Source organism: Malaya genurostris, chromosome 3 (genome assembly GCF_030247185.1).
Source record: "Malaya genurostris strain Urasoe2022 chromosome 3, Malgen_1.1, whole genome shotgun sequence".
Lineage (NCBI taxonomy): Eukaryota > Metazoa > Arthropoda > Insecta > Diptera > Culicidae > Malaya > Malaya genurostris.
The window spans coordinates 231,796,002-231,817,204 of NC_080572.1; the positions used below are offsets into that span (position 1 = coordinate 231,796,002).

At 38.7% G+C, this 21,203-nt stretch overlaps 1 protein-coding gene across 1 annotated transcript in view; it reads right to left on the minus strand.

The window, feature by feature from the left end:
- Window positions 1–4,148: 4,148 nt before the first annotated feature.
- Window positions 4,149–21,203, minus strand: part of LOC131436774 (T-box transcription factor TBX6-like) — an 80,978-nt gene continuing 63,923 nt past the window's right edge. The window contains exons 3-5 of the mRNA XM_058605682.1: window positions 16,402–16,669; window positions 16,152–16,289; window positions 4,149–5,076 (exon numbers count right to left, since the gene is read on the minus strand). Of these exons, the coding sequence (XP_058461665.1) occupies window positions 4,252–5,076; window positions 16,152–16,289; window positions 16,402–16,669 (1,231 nt within the window). The 3' untranslated portion in view covers window positions 4,149–4,251. The remainder of the gene's footprint in view (window positions 5,077–16,151; window positions 16,290–16,401; window positions 16,670–21,203) is intronic.

Sequence of the window (21,203 nt, forward strand, 5' to 3'; positions counted from 1 at the left end):
TCACGCAGTCCACCTGGGTTCAATCCCCAACCCCGCACATGAAGTCAGAAAGCTTTTCTGGGTCGTAGAGGCGAATTACCTTAAGGTTAAAACCTCTATATCATGGACCAAAAATGTATGTACCGGAGCGCCTTAACAAGCTCTTGTTTCCTTTTCTCAAGCAGTACCGTTCTGGTTTAACCGGATTTGTCATCTCGGCATCAAGGAATGAGGAATGGCATTTCACGAATAACGTCCTGCTTAAGCGCAAACTTTGAAGCGACAGGCTACAGTCAGCAAGATGCAGTTCAACGCAAACAGACAAGATGCAATTCCTCTGACGAGGAAAGCTACCAAGAAGGCAGTACTAAACTCACTAAAAGGAGTCAATAAACAGGCCCGGATATTCGCATTTGCTGAAAGTTTCAAATGCTCACTTTAATTTTCTTTCTTATAAATCTCGCAAAAATTTAATGATCTATTCTATTCTCATCATATTAGTCACTAATAGGTTTACTTGATCCTGAACAGTATTTAGCAATGATTTCTTGAAAAATATTCCATATGTCTATACCAACTCCCCTGGACTACATTTGCTTTGACCTTTTCTCCGATTTTTCATGAAGAAGCCCACTATTTGCGACTCATTGCCCACCTGTTGACCATTTTGAGTTTACTGCCCACTGAAATCACTGCTTCAAATCGTGCAGACGTATTTTCCTTTACGAACATTTACGAACCTATTCGTCAAAAAATAACGCTTCTGGTATTAGTGCTAGCATTTCGAGAAGCAATTTGAGATCAGTTCGTGGATGTTATTAGTTTAGGATGCTTGAAAAGAAGCGCTCTATGCAGTTTTGCCATTCTCCATAGAAAGGTGTTAGAGTGGAAAACCGCCTTTACTCGGAGCTTCAGAGACGATTTTAAAAAAAACTTAGGCTTGTTTGAAAGCTTATCTTGATAAGTGAATTAAGTTCGAAGCCCAAATGGCTGTCACTTATAGTTTCAGAGATATAATGGTATAAGTGACATAACCGACAAAACACCATTTTCTCGGAGATGATCGACTCGAGTCCTAGGCTCGTTCGAAAGCCACTAAAGCTTGTTCGCGACAAAATCCGAAGACCCCTAAACAAGGATGGCATTTATCGTATCAAAGAACGCTCTCTAGCAACTCTTAACACGATTCAATCAGTGCCTTCGAAAAGAGACGGATATCATCGCAGCCGGTATGGTTCATTTAACATAGAATAGACACCAGTGCGAGAGCGAATTTCTCTCGATGACCTGTCTGAGAATCAAAGGTTAGCTCGCTGCTGTGGGGATTCTCTCTGAAGCAACAAACGGTCGCTTATTCTCGTTTCGCGATCCGATTCTGTATGGGCAGTGGATAATTGCGATAGAATCATTTTACTATTGCCGTTTATTCTAACTATGTGCATATAACCTTTGTATAAGTTGTGTCTATGAAAATGTATGTGAATGCACACAACGGTTTTGAAATATTGCAACCTAGTATGAGAATCATCAAGTCGAATCATCGATTCGATTTTCTGCGATAATTGTCAACTTTCGATTCTCTCTTGGTACATTCCACACAGCACCAATCATCATCAGACTGTATTTTTTTAAGGGGCGTGAAATACTCAGAGTATGAAGAAGTGGAGGGAAGAAAATTAGAGAAAATTTCTCGCGGTTCATGCATTGAGAGACTCGAGTTCTTGTAGCATCTTCTACCGGATTGAAAATGTTGTATACAATATAGATAAATGACCAATAGCTAAGGAATTCGTAGGGCCGTACCAAGCGGGATTTACTTGAGCCCGCGCCACTACGGATCACATATTCGCGATAAGACAAGTACTCCAGAAGTGTCGTGAATACAACGTACCCACGCATCACCTATTCATTGACTTCAAAGCGGCATACGACACAATCGATCGAGAACAGCTATGGCAGATAATGCACGAATACGGTTTCCCGGATAAACTGACGCGATTGGTCAAAGCAACGATTGATAGAGTGATGTGCTACGTCCGAGTATCTGGGACGCTCTCGAGTCCCTTCGAATCTCGGAGAGGGCTACGTCAAGGTGATGGACTTTCTCGTATCTTGTTCAATATTGCCCTGGAAGGTGTGATTCGAAGAGCGAGGATCGACACGAGTGGCACGATCTTCCGAAAGTCCGCACAACTATTTGGCTTCGATGACGATATTGTTATTGTGACACGTAACCTTGAGAAGATGACGGAAACCTACATCGGACTGAAAGCTGAAGCTAGGCGTATCGGACTGGCCATAAATGCGTCGAAAACAAAATACATGAGAGGAAGAGGCTCCAGAGAAGAAACACTACGCCTCCCACCACGAATATTGATAGACGGTGACGATATCGAGGTGGTTGACGAGTTCGTGTATTTGGGCTCACTGGTGACCGCCGATAATGACACCAGCAGAGAAATTCATAGACGTATTTTGGCAGGGAATCGTGCGTACTTTGGACTCAGAAAAACCCTCCGAACGAGAAAAGTACGCCACCGCACGAAATTGACCATCTACAAAACGCTCATTAGACCGGTTATTCTCTATGGCCACGAGACCTGGACTATGCTGGCAGAGGACCAACTCAGTGTTTTCGAAAGAAAGGTACTGAGGACCATCTATGGCGGAGTGCAGATGGAAGACAGAATGTGGAGACGGCGTATGAATCACGAATTGCAACAGCTGCTAGGAGAACCACCTATCGTACGGACAGCTAAAATCGGACGTCTACGATGGGCTGGGCATGTCATAAGAATGTCGGACGACAGCCCAGTGGAAATGGTTCTTGAATCTAATCCGACTGGTACAAGAAGAAGAGGAGCGCAGCGAGCAAGGTGGATCGATCAAGTGGAGGGTGATCTCAGAAGCATCCGTGCCTTGAGTGGTTGGCGACGAGCAGCCATGGATCGAGTTATGTGGAGACGTATGCTTGATACAGCAAAGGACACCCCAGGCCTATAGCTGTTAGGTAAGTAATATAGATAAATATTGAGCAGCTTCTATCAAATTTTCGACAATCACCAACACTGCCCCTAAATACATAAATATCCGGAAATACTTCCTCAACGTGTGAAATATTTCGCAAATAGATAAACCGTATGTCTGTTCATTGTGTAAACACAGTTTTTGGTGAAACAACTAGCCTTTAGACCGAAGATGGCGTCGAAAGAAGAGCAAGTGCGAAAAGCAATTGTGTGCGGTCACAATGAAAATCCGGATCTGTCAGTAAGAAAATTTGCAAAAAATCTTCGTTTTCCTTCAAGCATAGTCAATAACGTTCTAAAATCTTTCGATACACGTTTGACAACAGCCAGGGACGCTGGGAAAACGGACCTCATGAACTACCAGGAGGACGCAAAGGTGAAGCGAATTTTGCAGAAGAGATCAGATTTTTCGATACGTACGTAAAAAATGTCTCCAACTGTCGCACATACTTCCAGGCACCGGCAAGGTAAGAAGTCGTTCAAGGTGAAAACTGTACCGAACCGTAATGATGAACAAAATGTGACGGCTAAAACCCGTGCTCGCAAGTTGGATCGCGAATAATTGACGAAATTGTCCTACTTGATAATGTACGGTTAGACTTATGTGCTGGAAGGCTATAATCGGAATATTTTTTTACACTACCGTGCGACGGAACGGCGTAGAGAAGCATTCATGGACGAAAAAACAGCCAAATTTCCCAAAAAATTATTTGGTTTGGCAAGCAAGCATTATGCAGCTGTTGTTGAACAAGCCAAAGCTTCATCACTACTGAAACGGTATACTAGGAAATGTGCATCAAAGAATAAATAATAGAAATAAATATACGTAAAAGAATACATAACATAAAGAAGAATGCATAAAGAGGTGATTGTAACCATTTCTACGCAGCCATGACGCTCCCTCACCAATCTGGCCTGATTTGGCATCTTTTCACTACGTCAAAGATGTTTTGGAATGCTATAAAGCAAATGGAGTCCATGTTGTACCGAATGAGACGAATACACCTAAATAGCAGCACCCTTTCTGATACTTACCCAGGTCGATTGTCATTCACAGCCAAAGAAAATCACCGAACAAATTGAAAATGGTTTCAAAATCGTTTATTACAGGAATATCTGTACAAAATCTCAATATGTACTGTGAATCAATCTCATCAGGCATTTGCTCTGAAATCGATCTATGAATTTCATAAATATACTACCCCAAGTCTGTATCTTACAGTTCACAAATATCACACAATTACAACTACAGCAACAAAATGGAAGCAATACTGAAATTCACCTTTTTACTGTCGTCGCTGGTCTCCTCTCTGGAGTCGTTCGGAGCGAGCCTTCCGGACGGTGAAGTTCTCAACGGAGAGCCGGTCGCCACGGATGGCTGCACTGGTGACAGTTGAACCGCCGATTGATCATCCGTCGGTGGAAAAGTAACGCTAAATGCCGACGACCGGTCAGATTCCGACGGCGAGATCTGTGGCGCTACAAGTGGAGATCTGACTGGCACCGGAAGTGGCGTTTCACGATGGCCTGCCAGCGGCAGGAACGGATGGTTCATCTGTGGTGGCGCCTGAGGACCCAACGATGGATGGTAAGGATGTCGTGCAAAGTACGGTATCATCAAATCCATCCAGCTGGGGTTGAACATTTGATTATACTGACGCATCAGCAGTTCGTTGGCGGCGGCCGCTGCCGCAGGAGAACCGGGTGGGAACCGTCGTTGCATATGTTGCATCTGCAGCCGCAACGCCGCTTCTGATCCAGCCCCGGAGCCATCCTCTAATCCTCCCATTAACCGGGGATCCAACAGTCGGCTATCCAATGGGTCCGGCTCGTTTGATCTGACCCGCTTGGTCTCGTGGAGCTGTTGCATATCGTTGCGATCCTCGTCATCTGTCATCTGGCCACATGTTCCCGATGACGACAACGACGACGACGAAGATGACGTTGATGTATTGCTGCTGGTCCCGCCTCCGCCACTGCCCAGTTTCCTCTTGCAACGGGACTGACCCGTCTCGCGGAATCCCTTGGCGAACGGGTTGTTATCGATCTTCAACTTGGTTATTCGATCGTTCTGCAAGTATAAAGAAAGAGAGAGAGAGAAAAAAAGAAATCGATAAAAGAAGTACTGAATAATACTGGGACTATCTGCGACATTCGGCTCAAAATTCGTTTGTAATGTAGGTTGCCAGATTCATCAATCGGCGGTTTCGATTTCATACTTTTCGAAAACAGCTCCAAATTATCGGTACACTTGAACAGATGGCAGCACTTCTGCCAACAGATTGTCGTAACCAGTTCCTTCGAAAAAAAACCCAAGCAAAAAACGCCGAAAAGGCGTTCCGGCGTTGAAAGTTCATTCTCAATCATAATTAAGAGCTTTAAAAGAGTTATTTACCCACAAATACTAACCAGCCATCGTCAGCCATCCTATCGAGTCCAATAACCAATGGACGGACGGTCTGGTGTCGGTGGTAAAGCCGGTCACACAAAAGCAACTGCCGCCAAACTGTTCCCCTATCACCAACAGCAAAAGAGGTTTGGAGAGGTACGGTGGGCAGGAAAAAAATCGACGAATCGAAAAAAATGTCGTTATGTATCATGTTCTTTTATCACCTTTCAGCGTTGATATGATCGTACATCAAAAATGATTTTCCATTCCGCCAAAATAAATCCGATCGAACACGGTGAGTGAGCATTACGATCAGAGCGGATCCCGAAAGCCGGTCTTTCGCGTTTATTTTCTTTATTTTTTCGGCATGTTATTTCTTTTTTTGTTGGCAAAGTCATCGAAGCGAGGAAGCGTGCGGGGTGGAAATGGCCGCTGTTTTCATAATGTGACACAGACTCTCAAAGCCCACAGAGCATTACCCACTCGGTCGAACCAGGAGATGTACGAAGACGGTACATGACGGATAAAAAGAGGAATTCTGATCCGATCGCCGAAGAGAGGGGAAAACATAATGATAAACTGATCTGATGACCACTTTGAAGATTATGTAACGGAGATCTGAGCGGCAACCGGCGGCACTCTTGCGTTTGAGGTAAGATTATCGCCGGTTGATCCTGGATCTTTCTGTGTATGGCAGGAAGCGGCGCTGGCGGCGGGACTTTTGTTTATCAAATAATGCTATTTGAGTTTCGGGAAGGATTGAAATTTTCCGTTCGACATTTGCGAACTGTGCTGGGGTCACTTCATTATTTACAGTATTATCAGCCTGGTACCAAATCCAAATTATAATACGGAGTACTTCGACAAATTTTCGTTGACACGTGTCAGAGTACTGTACTTGCTGGTACTATAGGTCACGCTTTTATAAGTGATTTGTCGGAGTAATTGGACAAAAATGAGTCTCTCTAGGATTACTAATCCAGATAAAAGATCACCAGAAGTAAATGTATTGCTGTATATAAAACTTTAGCTGTATATTCCTAATTTTTAAAAGGCATCTACGTCAAGTAGTAATTTCAATAGCAAGATTAGAATAAAATCTATAGAGAAGAATGGGTGAGATGGCGCATCTTTGAAAAAATCGATAATTTTTCAATGCAAACCAAAGTCTAGGCATTACATTCCTTTTGCGGAATTTGGCCTTCCTTCCAGGTTGGGTTTCGAACATACGACAACTAGTTTGTTAGACCAGCGCTTTACGCATTGAACCTCCAAGCCGGGGATTTTTTTTGAAAACTTTTCACTAAATCCGAACTTGACTTATTGTTACTAAAAGTTGTAGGATTTTATAGAATTCAAAAATGTGAGGGAAGATGTTCGGTTGCCGGCACCCCACCGTAACTTTTGACAGAAAGCAGATAGCGTCATTCCGATAAATGTCATGTGTGTGTAATAGCAGCACGTTCTTTTTGTGCCGAATACTAAAGCAAACAGACGCTTGTACGTTTTGCTGCGCTCAAAACAAATTTTAATTGCGTGAAAATCAACACAAAAGTTTTTTATGACTTTTTTATAGTATCAAAAATTGAAATGCATCAATCGAAAAGGTGGGTGGACTAAATCGATCTATTCCGTGATTTAATAATTTCGCAACCAAATTTTTTTTTCATCATTTTCAAAATGTCTACCGATTTCGGTTGCCGGCACCCCAAGGTGTTCAGTTACCGGCATCCCATTTTTTCGACAAATCGCGAAAAATTTGTCAGTGATATGCAGAGATGCCAAGTCTGCAAATTTGTCTGTAAATTATCAAATTTCTCAGTTAACATGTAAACCTTTTTTCGTCTAAAGACTTTTAACAGACTTTTGAAACTTTCATCCGAGAAATTACAGACTTTCGAAAATTGGTGCGATCTTTTCGTTTTTGCTAGTTAAACGTATTGTTTTTTTTTTTTAATTTTTTTTTTAATAACTATTTATGGGAATATGAGTTAAAATTAAATTATTAAGATTTAAATTGGGTGTTCAGCCACAAGTGGTGACTTTTCAGCCCTATTATATATATGATTTGGTTATTACCATGGGGATATTATTTGCTTCCGCAATTCTGAGATTTTTTGTGTGGGGAAAATTCTAAACCTACTTGTATTGTGTGATGGGGAAAAGAAACTTATATACTAACTTACTAACTAATACAGAGAGCGAATCGATTCAATTGAAGATTGCATCGATTTTTGTCGGAATTTGCTTATAATATTTTGTGACATTACATCTAATGGTTCTATATTCGTGAGTCTGTGTAACTCATTTGTACTAAACCAGGGAGGACGCTTCAAAATCATTTTCAGAATTTTATTCTGAATCCTTTGAAGCGTTTTTTTCCTGGTGGAACAACAACTTGACCAAATTGGTACTGCATAAAGCATGGCTGGTCTGAAAATATGTTTATAAATTAACAATTTGTTTTTTAGACAGAGCTTAGAATTTCTGTTTATAAGAGGATATAAACATTTAATATATTTATTACACTTTTCCTGGATTCCTTCAATGTGATCCTTGAAAGTGAGTTTTTTGTCATACGTTAAACCTAAATATTTAGCTTGATCAGACCATGCCAATTCCAAGCCATTCAGTTAAACTTATTGTATTATCTGGCATCTCTGGTGATATTCAACACATGGACAACTTGACGGCTTCAATACATCCGTCATATAAGTAAAAACTTTGGTTCTCTGGTTCTGTTAGCCACACACTTCCAGAAATTCCTTGTGATTTTACATCTTATTAGATGCACATAAATGGAGCGTCGCAGTTCACCCAAATTTACGTGGAAGAACATTTAATATTGTGTCCAAAATTCCATAACATGAAATTCATTTAAATAAAAAAAAGAATACTGATAGCGAGCGCCGCGACTTGAACCGAGAACCATTGGATCGCAAAGCACATCTGTTAATCGATTGAGCCACAGAAGCACACAACTGCTTGACTGGTAAAAGGTGCATTTAAATTCATACAGTCGCACCTACTAACAGAATGCAAGTTACAGTCGAAACCAGTAAAATTCAAGCTAATCTAACATTAAGTCATTAAAAATGACATTTTCCGTCATTTGACAAATTAGGTCCTTATGAATCACATCGTATGAGGGATTAAGTCACCTGTAAAATTTAAATTTTTTTGGTGTGGTGACTTCAAACAAATTGTCCAAGTTAAGGAAAATGAACTTTAATGCACTGATTAATGCCATTAAGCGTTGCTTAGTGGATAAGAAGCCAATAAATTCGACTGCAGAAACGTATTTAATGCAGCAAAGCCAGTGGAAGACCACCAAATCAACACCAAAGGCGCCACCATCCAAATCATTGGCCAAGAGAAACAAGGCGAAGTCTCCATCAGGCAATGAATACTTTAGTCCAAAACGCCTACGAAAAGAATAAATCCATTTTTTCTTTGAATATTTGCAGTCTTTAATTAATTTTCCATTTTTAGCGAAACTTCTTGGGGTGCCGGTAACCGAACACCTTTTTTGAAATGGCCAAAATTTATCACTTTACTAGATTGATAATAAAGTTTTTAAAGTTATTTAGGATTATAAAGTTTTGAAGTTATTTAATGAATGATGTTCAATATTTTTGTGCAAAAAGATTATCGTTTATTGTTGTGTTTCAATTAAAAAATAAACATAATCATCAAGCAGACAAAAGATAAATTTCTATGTATATGATTGTCGAAGGGATTGTTCGTCAATTAATTTTGACTTCATTAATTTTGCTCTCAAATACAATTACTGGAAAACCCTAAATAGCGTTTAATTAGGATTAACCTAATTTGACCTTGAGACTCAATCAATTCTGTAGTTAAAACAAAGTCTTTTGTCTCTATAATCATTATTCATTCGCTGTATTTGCATTGCGTATTGCACTACCGACATCTGAATATCTACATCTGGTAGTGAAAATGGCTGCATGGTTGAAAATGATCGTTCATAATCATGTTTGAATTTAAAGGAAAAGTCGTTTCACCGAATGCCGTCGAATAGGTCATTTCGCTGAAATGCCGCCGTCGGAAGCGGCGGCCTCTTGCATACAAACTTGTAACCGTCTCGTTTGCCCGGTCTACTCAAAGCTAGGTTTCTTTGCTTTAGTTAGGACCAGCGTTGCCAGGTTGCCAGATTTGTCTGGCAAATGCCAGATATTTCTCACTTCGACAGACACTCAAAGTAACCAGATCTTTTGCCAGATTTGCCAAATTTTCCCAGATTTACCAAATTTTCCTAGATTTTGTCAGATCTCGCTAGATCTTTACGGTTTTGCCTTCTATACAATAGGTGGGGAGACCATTTTTTTGCTCACTGAAAATGAAGCCCGGCAAAAATTTCCTTGTTTATAGTAGACCCAGACAAATCCAGATATTTTTTTGATTTTTGACAGATTTTCGAAAAAAATAACCTGACAACTCTGGTTAGGACCGATCAAACGGTAGCAAGATCGGACAGCACACGAATCGATGTGACGAAGTCGCGTTCGATAGTTTTTCACTTAGTAAACGGAAAATACCACATATATTTGCTTGGTAGATACACCTTGCTTGGTGGCCAATAGTCAACAAGTTTCCTTGGGAACTCCGTTCTGAGGTTCATGAATTAATCTTCATTCAAGAAGTACAATTGTAGGTCAACAAAACGGGCGTTAACGTATTATCATTAATTTGTGTTTATTTTAAATTAATTCCAATTATAATATTACATAATACAATTGCAGGAATCGGCGAAATGACCCTTTCGGCAAAATGACTTTCGACTAAATGGCTTTCGGCGAAATGGCTTTCGGCGAAATGACCCTGATCCATTTAAGTAATATGACAGTATGTTAGTGATATTGCTAGGTATGAGTTATACTTAACGCTCGTATCCGTACTGTATTTCACAGTATTGTACTGTATTTTCAAGCGAAATACTGCGTACTGTTTTTTACCCTCAAATGTACTGTATTTTTATTTGTACTGTATTTTTAAACTGAGATGTGCTGTACTTTTTACACTAAAAATTAATACAGAATTTCAAATATTTAACGCATCGCATTTAGATCTGTGGCAGTACAAAACGTCAGAAAGAACAGTGACAGCACGTAGCGAATGTGAATGAGAACACAACAACACACACAACAATTATTTCAATAATAATTCTTGTTCAGAGCGCGTCACAACAGTTTAGCGAAATTTTAATGATTAAAAATAAGACAAATGTGTTAAAAAAAATATACTCTAAATCAAAATCATTATCAAAAATATTCGCTTCTCATAGAATGTAAGATGAATAATTCGTGATTTTTTTCAGTTTTTGTCGAACTTCAAAATGTCCTTAAAAGAAAAAAAAATTGAGATTATGTAGCCGTATTGAGCAAGTTTTTCACATGATCAGTATCTAACGAGGAAAACAGAGTTAAAAATGATATGCGAATACAACTGGGTAATGAAACCCGCGAAAAAGCTACCGCAGAGACGGAACTCGAACCCGAAGCTAGCTCCTATCCGGGGAAAATGGTTTTGCCAATTAAGCTACTTTGCATGTGAAACATACAAAAAAACTAACTAACTGAGGGCTGAAACATCTGACGGAGGGGTTGCTATAGAGAAATGATTACAAAGGAACGCCGCAGCGCCCGAGCACAACTAAACATGATCGGTTCTTTTGTTCAATTAGGCTGTTTCTACATGTGTTTCACATGCAGGATAGTTTAATTAGCAAAATTAAGCTAGCTACGTGTTCGAGTCCCTCAGCGGTGGCTTTTTCGCGATTTCCATTACATAGTTGTATTCGCATGTCATTTTTTCAATCTGTTTGCCTCGTAAGATGCTGATCAAATTTATTTGTTTTTGTTTTTTATTCACTATTTTTAGAAAAAATGCATGCTGTAAAATGTACTGTATTTTCTTGATTTCTACGCCAAATGTACTGTTTTTCGTAAAAACAAATATACGAGCGTTAGTTATACTAGATAGATTGTTTGCGCAACACTGATCAGAAGTGCTAATGCTACCCCAATATCAATCACAGAAAATCAAACGATTTTCTTCGTCATGAAGATTAATTCATGAACCTTCGTCGATGTTGATTTTTTAAACGATAATCACCGACGATTATTATCGGTGATGATAGTTGATTTTTGATTTTTTGAGAATGATAACCCCAACACTGATTCTATGGTAATATTTATGAGAGTGTGAGTAACATGAGAATGGCACCATCACACCGCTAGGTAGATTGAAACAGGTTTTTGGTATAAATATCAAAACGAGCTACAATTTTAATCTGATTCTGATATGGTTATCTAATAGGGTACAGTAAGCCCGATAATAAATTGCACACAAAAAACAATTGAATTTTACAGGTGACTTAATCTTTCATACGATGTAATTCATAAATACCTAATTTATCAAATGACGGAAAATTTCATTTGTAATGACTTAATGTTAGTTCAGCATGAATTAAACTGGTTTCGACGACTTGCATTCTGCTAGCAGGTGCATATAGTGCATATTTAATTGCACCTTTTACCAGCAAAGTAGATGTATGGTTCTTCGGCTCAATCGATAAACAGGCGTACTTTGTGATCCTCTGATTCTCGGTTGAAGTCGGGGCGGTCGCTATCAGGATTCATTTTTTTTTAATATTTTAGTGAATTTAATGTCATAGAATTTAATACACACTATTGAATGTTCTTCCACATAGATTTTGCGTGAACTGCGACGTTCTTTTTATCCAATAAGATGTAAAATCACAGGGTTTTTTGAAATGTGCGAACCAGAGCTTAAAATTGTCACGCACGCCAACGTCACTCTTTCCTCTATGACAAGACGGAACCAAACTAACGTCTTCAGGGAGCATCCGCTGAATTTCAATTCTTATTCTTTCATCGATGTATTGAAAATCTGTGATGCTTGGCTATAAAACGTGACTACAATATGGCAAATCGACGTAGTTACATCCCAGAACTTCTTTGAAAACCAAAACTACTACAAATTCGAGCACCACACGGAGAGGCCAGCGATCGCAAAACAACTAAAATATTAGTTGTTGTTCTGATTTTGATTGGTTAAAATTTGGTACAACTAATCGACTATTGTTTTAACTAATCTGTCATTTTTTATTTATCGTGCTGGAAGCTTAGCAACGACACCCAACAAAGAAACGCACCACAAACAAGTAATGAAACGTTTCAGTTGAGCAATGCCAAACACCCTGAGCGAACAATGAAACGTTTCAATGAGGTGTCACTCGTGCAATTGAGCAAAGACACAATCCCAGCAAAGTTACTTGTATGCATGCAAGCAAAAAAATGTCTCAGTTATTTCAACCAATTATTCAGTTTTTTGAACTTAAGACGCCAATTGCAATGAATATTTTTAACTGTTAGCCTCTTCTGGGGGCAGCTAATCGTTCACTGCTTGAACATCGAAATTTTACGTAATTAACTGCTTATATCTTTATCACTAAACTCACAAAGGATATAGAAATGAACCAAAAGATTACAATTCTCAAAAGGGAACTCACCAGAAAAATGGTCACAGGGAATTAGGAAATTTTTCCTTCACTTGAAGAATGGCTCGCTGGTAAACCTAATGCTACAGGTACACTTTCAAGAAAATACAAACAGTACCACTTCATTTTAGCAGCAAATTTTTAAGCGTTAAGCGGTTTTAATAACATTGACATGAACTGTCCTAGAATACACTACTCTCGAATGAAATTAAAAAATTCATACTGTAAGAATATCTATTTAACACATAGAAAACTTGTTTAACAATTAACTGTTATATTCTTCTGCATACTTTCACTTACATAAAACGACCACTACGTAACTAACATAAATGACGTGCATTTACCATTGAAAATTTTCAATATGAAACGCTTCTGATGAAATGAAGAGGTTTTTTGTTCTGCGTTTTGCTGTCTTCGTTATCCGCCAAGTGAGAGCATTTGAATACAACAATTTTGGTTACCTGAATGGTTATGTCAAAATCAACAGATATGTTAGTTAAATCAACAACATTTTAATTGAAACAACCAGGGCGTTGCAATATTGTAATTTTGTGATCTGCGGGTTCTCCGTGCAATAGGTAAAAGTTATTGTGAAATCTTTTTCTGTCATTTTGAATTCTCACAGTTTCGGTTGAATATCGACACTGCATGTTATGGCATTTTTACTGAAAACTATAAGGGCAAATGAAAGAGAAAACACAATTTTGAAACTACTGTCCCGCTTATGTCATTGACTGGACAAGGATTTCGTTCTCATTGTTTGCAAGCGAAGCTGAGAGTGACAGTAGTTTCTTGTCATTTTCGTCTATTTTTTAGTCAATGAAAATGACTTTTATTAGCTCTGGTGTGGACACCTAGCCCAAAAAAATCGTGCGTCGTTGCTCACAAACATGCGTGAGCTAGAACATGCGAATAGTAAGATTTGAAAATTACACAGCTTGAAACCAAAAAAAAAAAAAAGAAAACCAACCGCTACTAGAACCGAAAATCATTACACAGAAAAAAAATGAATTTTACAGGTGGCATAATTCTTCAAACGATACAGTTAACTACAGTTATCTTCTAAACCATATGAGGCAGATGGTTTATGTTTTCGACAAAATTATAGTATTTGAGTTTATCAACAATATTGTGGAAGATTTCAAAATTGTATTTCTTCAAATAAAAAAGTTAGTTTTTTGTGTGTCTTTACAGTGAGTTTTAGAACATGGTTTTTAAGTATAAAAAAATCTCCAAACTACACTGAGCAACTATTGTGAAGACATCAAACAACTCAGATCAGCCGTTGTAGCATAATAAAAGAAAGCAAACTCATATTACCACCACTAGCAGCAGTGGTGCTAGATATATTAAGGAATGAGCCATCGTTCGGACCTTGTGTCGGTTTTTCTTTAATAACATTTTTTACAGATGTCGGATTATGTTACAGTCTTCGAAGGTTTTCTTCCTCATTAAATTTCCTACGAAAATTACATGTTCGCTAATTTTTTGAGTATATAGAGTGACCTCCAGATGATTTTTTTTGTTAAAAGTTAGTTTTCCCATACTAAATTCCATACAAACTTTTGAACCGCGGGCGCGAAAATATAGTTTCTCCTTTCGAGCTAAAATTTTGCATAGTTTCTATGGGACCCAAAAGGAACACGAAAAGTTAGGTGGAGCGAGAAAATAATTTTTCCCATACAACCTTGTCCCACCCTAATGCATATGTATCAACTATTCATCATGCAGATATGTGCCTCTTTGGCTCAGTCGATTAATTGACTTGCTTTGGGATCTAAAGTTTCTCGGTTCAAGTCGTGTTGCTATCGATCTTCTGTTTTTCACAAAATTTTACATGTTCTTGAAAAAAAAATTGTGTGAAATACGATCCTTCACGTATATACATCTTACAAGAAGTGAATTCACAAGATTTTTTCGATCTGTATAGATTTCAAAGTACGTGTGTTAATGGACTTTTGAACCACAGAATATCTCATTTTCTTGACAGATTAATTATCTATATTTTGATTATCATCAAATTAAACAGTTGCGCTCGATAGCCAAGTGCTAATCAGAATTCAAAAATAAAAACTGTAAAATTGAATCAAATGCAACATTACATTTTACGTCATTTACCAAATGACAAGTCATGACAGGTTCTTATGAAATGCATTACACTGAAACCTCCTTTTACGAGCTAAACGGGGGTTCGTAAATCGAGGTAGTTCGTAAAAAAAGTTTACGTTATTTGGAATTTACTTAGTCAAAAAAGTTTTGCGTACTGAATGTGGAAACCCCCAATCATATGGCTATTCTTAGAGCGGATGTGAAGAGTAGATGCAAGAAATATTCATGAATCCAATTCCGAAAACGCCCATATTGTATGGGTTTGTGGGGTCATTTCAAAATCCAAGATGGCGGCTTCCGATTTATTGATATTGCATAAAAACCCTTACAATATGGGTATTTTTGGATTTGGATTCATGAATAAATGTAGGAAAACGATGTTTGAGGTGGTTTGGAAATTCGAGAAATTATTCCGGTTTAATGATAGTTCTTAAAAACCCTTACAATATGGGTATTTTTGGAACGGGATTGATGAGTAAGCACCTACATTTTTTGGATCAGCGGTACAATATCACTTTCAAATTACTAAGATATTTTAAGCTAGACAAAGGGTAAGGAAAAATGGTCATATTTTTCAAATTTGAAACATTATGCCGCACCCTAATAGAGCAAAATTCTGACTATAAAGAACTGGAGCAGATGGCTGTGCTATAATGGAATTCAGAACATCGTTTTCCGTCATCTACTCATCAATCCCGTTCCAAAAATACCCATATTGTAAGAGTTTATAAGAAATATTATTAAACCGGAAGCCGTCATTTTGGATTTCCAAAATACCTCAAACATCATTTTTCGGAATCTACTATTTAACCCCGTTCCAAAAATATTCATATTGTAGTAGTTCCCATTGAATATAAATGAGCTAGAAATAATTTTCATTGCATGCAAAAACTTCTTTTTACGAAGTAGGTTCGTAATAAAGTTTACGTTATTTGGGATTTTGTTCGTAAAAATAGTTACGTAAAAAGAGATAACGTAAATAAGTGTTCGTAAATTCGGTCTATACAGGGGGATTGAGGTCACCTGTTAAAATTCGTATTGGCACATATTGCTTGAATTGTTTATCAGCTATTAAACTGCACTTTACCAAAACATTTGCTCTTACCTGGTAGGCTGTAACTGCAACGAACTCGGTCTCCGGAAAGACGAACGCCTGCTGAGCTGACCAGGGAATCTGCGAGGGATCCGCTGTCCGAATAACGTGTATCCGTGGTTGATACTTGTGCATACTGGTCAGCACCACCTGTGCACCAAAACAAGCAAAACAAGAGCAGAGGACACGCAGTATTAGACCAGTCATGATAATGAACCCCCGTTGAATTAGGTTCGGGGCCCTACCATCCTCAAATACTCACATGTCCGTTGTTGTCCAGCGTATTATTGGTTAGCTTCACCTTGTTGAACACGATCGGCTGGGAGGCCCAGTGGGTGCCGAGGGCAGGGCTGTCCGGGTGAAGGCAAAAGCGCTGCGGGCTCTGCGGCTCGGCACCACCCGCCGGAACCCACTGGGATCCGCTAAATTTGAACCGACAGTCGCTAATGGGCATCATCTCCAGCAGCACGCAATAATTGGTGTCCGCGTCCAGTCCGTCCACGGTGAGACGCATCGAGGGGAACATTCGCCTGCAACGGGAAAGAAAAACCAAACAAAAAACTGATGAATTCAAGGCGGAAGTAAATCGATGACCACGCACTCGTTCGACTCCACCGCCATCAGTCAATAATAATCATCTCTTTCTCTCACTTGAATTTTTTTTTGTGTTTTGATGCCGTGTCAGCCCACTTCCTGTCCCGTGTCTTTTATGAGATGGGCTCAACCGACTCGACTGATCATCATCAGCAGCAAGCTTTTGTTGAAAGGTACTAATTATCGAGTCAGTTAGCATTGCCAGAGTTCAACATTTCCAAGCTCTGCTAATTTACTTATTTTACATATTGCAATACTTTTCACAGCACTTATTAGTACCAGCAGTATCGTAAGCTATCGCCAAAATTAATGTTGAAAAACAGTTTTAACTCACAAGCTGCCAAGCCGTAAGCCCGAAACGCCAATAAAATGCAGCATAATTTGTGAAAGCACCTCCTCCACCCCGCAGAATCGGAAGAAAAACCAACAAAACCACCACTGACGGACAGACAGGGACGACGCTTGCCTGCGAACCCACCCGACCTCGACACCATGTGGACAGAGGAATTGAGAAGAGCAAAAAAAATCCTTCCCAATTTATTGCTCACCATCCACAGGGCCGTCTCGAAACGGACCTCATCGAGCCGTGTATAATTTCTGGGGCCTTTCCTAAATTATTATTTCATCGCTACAAATCAATTTTAATGATACGTTTTCACAAATTTTCTGTGATGTAGTACATTGCTGTTTTCTCTCCATTTTCTTGGCCCATTCGTAACCTTTTCCATTACTTTCTGTTTGTTCACTTGAACTTTTTGGGTTTGACCAATTTTCCTACTCTGCCATTCCGGCGGTGCGCAAATTTTCGGACACCATGTGTGCGGTGGCTCATTATGTGGTCGCTCGCTTGCTCACTCAGCATAAATTGCATCATGTGGTGGCATAGGTGTGCCGCCTGTACACACACGATGTAAGAGCATCTGCACTTGCAACGAGAGAAACATGGATGACGAGCAGTTGTTACATTCCTAGATTTCAAGTTGCTTCGTGGTGGCATAATGGTAATCAATCGAAAATTATTCGGTAGCCTTGTAGTTTAACGAAACATTTGTTTCCTCAAAGCGGTTATTACTTCAACATTGAATTTTTCAGATGATTAAGAATCGTAAATCAATAAAACTTAACGATAATTTAATTCGAGAAGAATGAAGAAATGTAAGTAAATGCATGTAAAAATAGGTATTCAAATTTTCGCATTATTAAATGAAGTTTACAGTTTAAAGTTTCGAGAAATATTATGCGGGGCTGTTGATCCTGTAGTTTACACCGTGAGGCCTATCTGAGTCAACGCCTGAGTAAAGGTACTATGGATTTTTTCTTTGTTCCGATTATAGAGGCTTTAACTTTAAGGTCATTCGCGTTTTCGAGCTAGAAAAAGCTAGAATCGAACCCAGGCGGTTGCGTGAACGGCACTGATCTACCCATGACGACAAAGCGTTTCACTCGATATTCTCGTGAGATGGGAAGCGTTACGTTAAATCAAAGAAGCTAGAAAGCGTTGCATACGATAATTTTCTTGAATTGAGAGTTAAAAGATGAGTTATTTTATGAAAATTATTAATATTAAAAACTGTTATAAAGGTTAGATCCGTGCAGTAAATAAGTTACAATGTATTAATTTTAAGGAAGGTATAGGTGTTACGAAGTGTTATATACTTCGCTCCTTTGTTAATTATATAGGTTGCGAAGCGTTACATGCGTAACTGGTTTTGAGTTATAGTTTTACGAGGCGTTACAAGCTTTATTTGTTTTTAAGGTTAAGGCGTTATGAAGCGTTACAAGCGTTACTCGTTTGTAAGTTATAAGCGTTACGATGCGTTACAAGCATTACTTTTTGATAAGTTTTGGGCATCACGAAGCTTTATCTTTTGTAAGTTACAGTCGTTTAGAAGAATTACTGTTTGTGAGTTACAGGCGTTACGAAACGTGACATGTGTTACTCTGTATAAGTTTTTGGCGTTACGAAACGTAGCATGCGTTAGTTTTTTTGTGAATTGTAGGTGTTACGTGCGTTGCTCTATTGTGAATTACAAGCGTTACGAAATGTTACATGCGTTACTTCTGTGTAAGTTAGAGGAGTTATGAAGCGTTACATTCGTTATTTTAAATAAGTTTAAGACGTTACGAAATATTACATGCAATACTTTTTTGTATGTTATGGGCATTACAAATCGTTACATGCGTATACTTTTTGTATGTTTTATGTGTTACAAAACGTTACATGTGTTAAATTTTTGAAAGGTACAAGCGTTACGAGGCGTTAAATCCGTTGCCCTTTTGTAAGTTTTGTATGTTACGAAGCATTATATGTGTTCTTTTCTGTAAGTTATAGGTGTTAAAAAGCGTCACAAGAGTTTTGGACCAGGTTCAGTTCCCGAAATCAGAAACAGAAACGAAAAACAAGTATGAGAAATAACAGATCGGCTGAAAAGTTCGTATCGTTTCTATGAGAGGGCGCCACTAGAATTAAATCCATACCATTTTCAGTTAGTACCAACCTTCAAAAGATACGTGTATAAATTTTACAGCTGTCTGATTATTAGTTTGTGAGATATTGCATTTTGAGTGAATCTACTTTTGTTATTGTGAAAAAAATGGAAAAAAAGGAATTTCGTGTGTTGATGAAACACTACTTTTTGATGACAAAAAGTGCCGCCGATACCAAAAAATGGCTTGATGAGTGTTATCCAGACTCTGCACCGCAACAATTCGTAAGTGGTTTGCAAAATTTCGTACTGGTCATATGAGCACCGAAGACGATGAACGCAGTGGACGTCCAAAAGAGGCTGTTACCGATGAAAACGTGAAAAAAATCCACAAAATGATTTTCAATGACAGTAAAGTGAAGTTGATCGAGATAGCTGACACCCTAAAGATATCAAAGGAACGTGTTGGACATTTTATTCACGAATATTTGGATATGAGAAAGCTTTGTGCACCGCGTGAGCTCACAATCGATCAAAAACAACAACGAATTGATGATTCTGAGCAGTGTTTGGAGCTGTTATATCGAAATAAAACCGATTTTTTCGTCGATATATAACAATGGACGAAACATGGCTCCATCACTTCACTCCGGAGTCCAATCGACAGCTGAGTGGACTGCACGCGATGAACTGAACCCAAAGCGTGGAAAGACTCAAGAATCGGCCGGTAAGGTTATGGCGTCGGTATTTTGGGATTCGCATGGTATAATTTTCATCGACTACCTTGAAAAGGGAAAAACCATCAACAGTGACTATTATATAGCGTTATTAGAGCGTTTGAAGGACGAAATTTCAAAATAACGGCCTCATTTGAAGAAGAAAAAAGTTTTGTTTCATCAAGACAATGCACCGTGTCACAAGTCGATGAAAACCATGGTGAAATTGAACGAATTGGGCTTCGAATTGCTCCCTCATCCACCGTATTCTCCAGATTTGGCCCCCAGTGACTTTTTTCTGTTCTCAGACCTCAAGAGAATGCTCGCTGGTAAAAAATTTAGAAGCAATGAAGAGGTAATCGCTGAAACTGAGGCCTATTTTGAGGCAAAGGACAAATCGTACTACAAAAATGGTATCGAAAAGTTGGAAGATCGCTATAATCACTGTATTGCCTCTGATGGCAATTATATTGAATAATAAAAACGAATTTTGGCAAAAAATGTGTGTTTCTATTAAACGATACGAACTTTTCAGCCGAACTGTTATTATGGGGCTGTTAATACTGTAGATTACACCGTGAGGTAGAGGTTTTGAGAGTTACGTGATGGTAAAAACTCCACTACCACTGACAGTGTCAAAACCACGTAAAACGGAGGTTAAAACCGGTGTAAAATAAAACTATTAATAATAGTTATAATAATAATACATAAAATTGTAATATACGATCGGAAAGAGAAAGTGTGCGAGTATGCCTTAGTTAAGCAAGATTTTGCAGATGGTAAATTTATCCTGTTGCTGGATCCCGCACATTCTTATTTTGGGCTAGAAAGACGAACGCAAGCGCACTTCGAGTACATGTTTGGCTGCATCTATTATTATGCGCCAGAGAACAGAATGATTACCCGACAACATCTTATTAGATGCACATAAATGGAGTGTCGCAGTTCTCGCAAATTTACGCGGAAGAACATTTAATATTATGTCTAAAATTCTATGAAATTAAATTTTTTTAAATAAAAAAAATAATACTGATAGCGACCGCCGCGACTTGAACCGAGAACTATTGGATCGCGAAGTACGTCTGCTAATCGACTGAGCCACATAAGCACACATCTGCCAGGCTGGTAAAAGATGCATTTAAATTCATACAGTTACAATCAAAACCAGTAAAATTCAAGCAAATCTAACATTAGGTCATTACAAATGAAATTGTCCGGCATTTGATAAATTGATAATCCATTTCAAAAATTCTCAAGTTGTAAGGGTTTTCAAGAAATATCAATAAACCGGAAGTCGCCATCTTGAATTTCCAAAATAGCTCAAACAT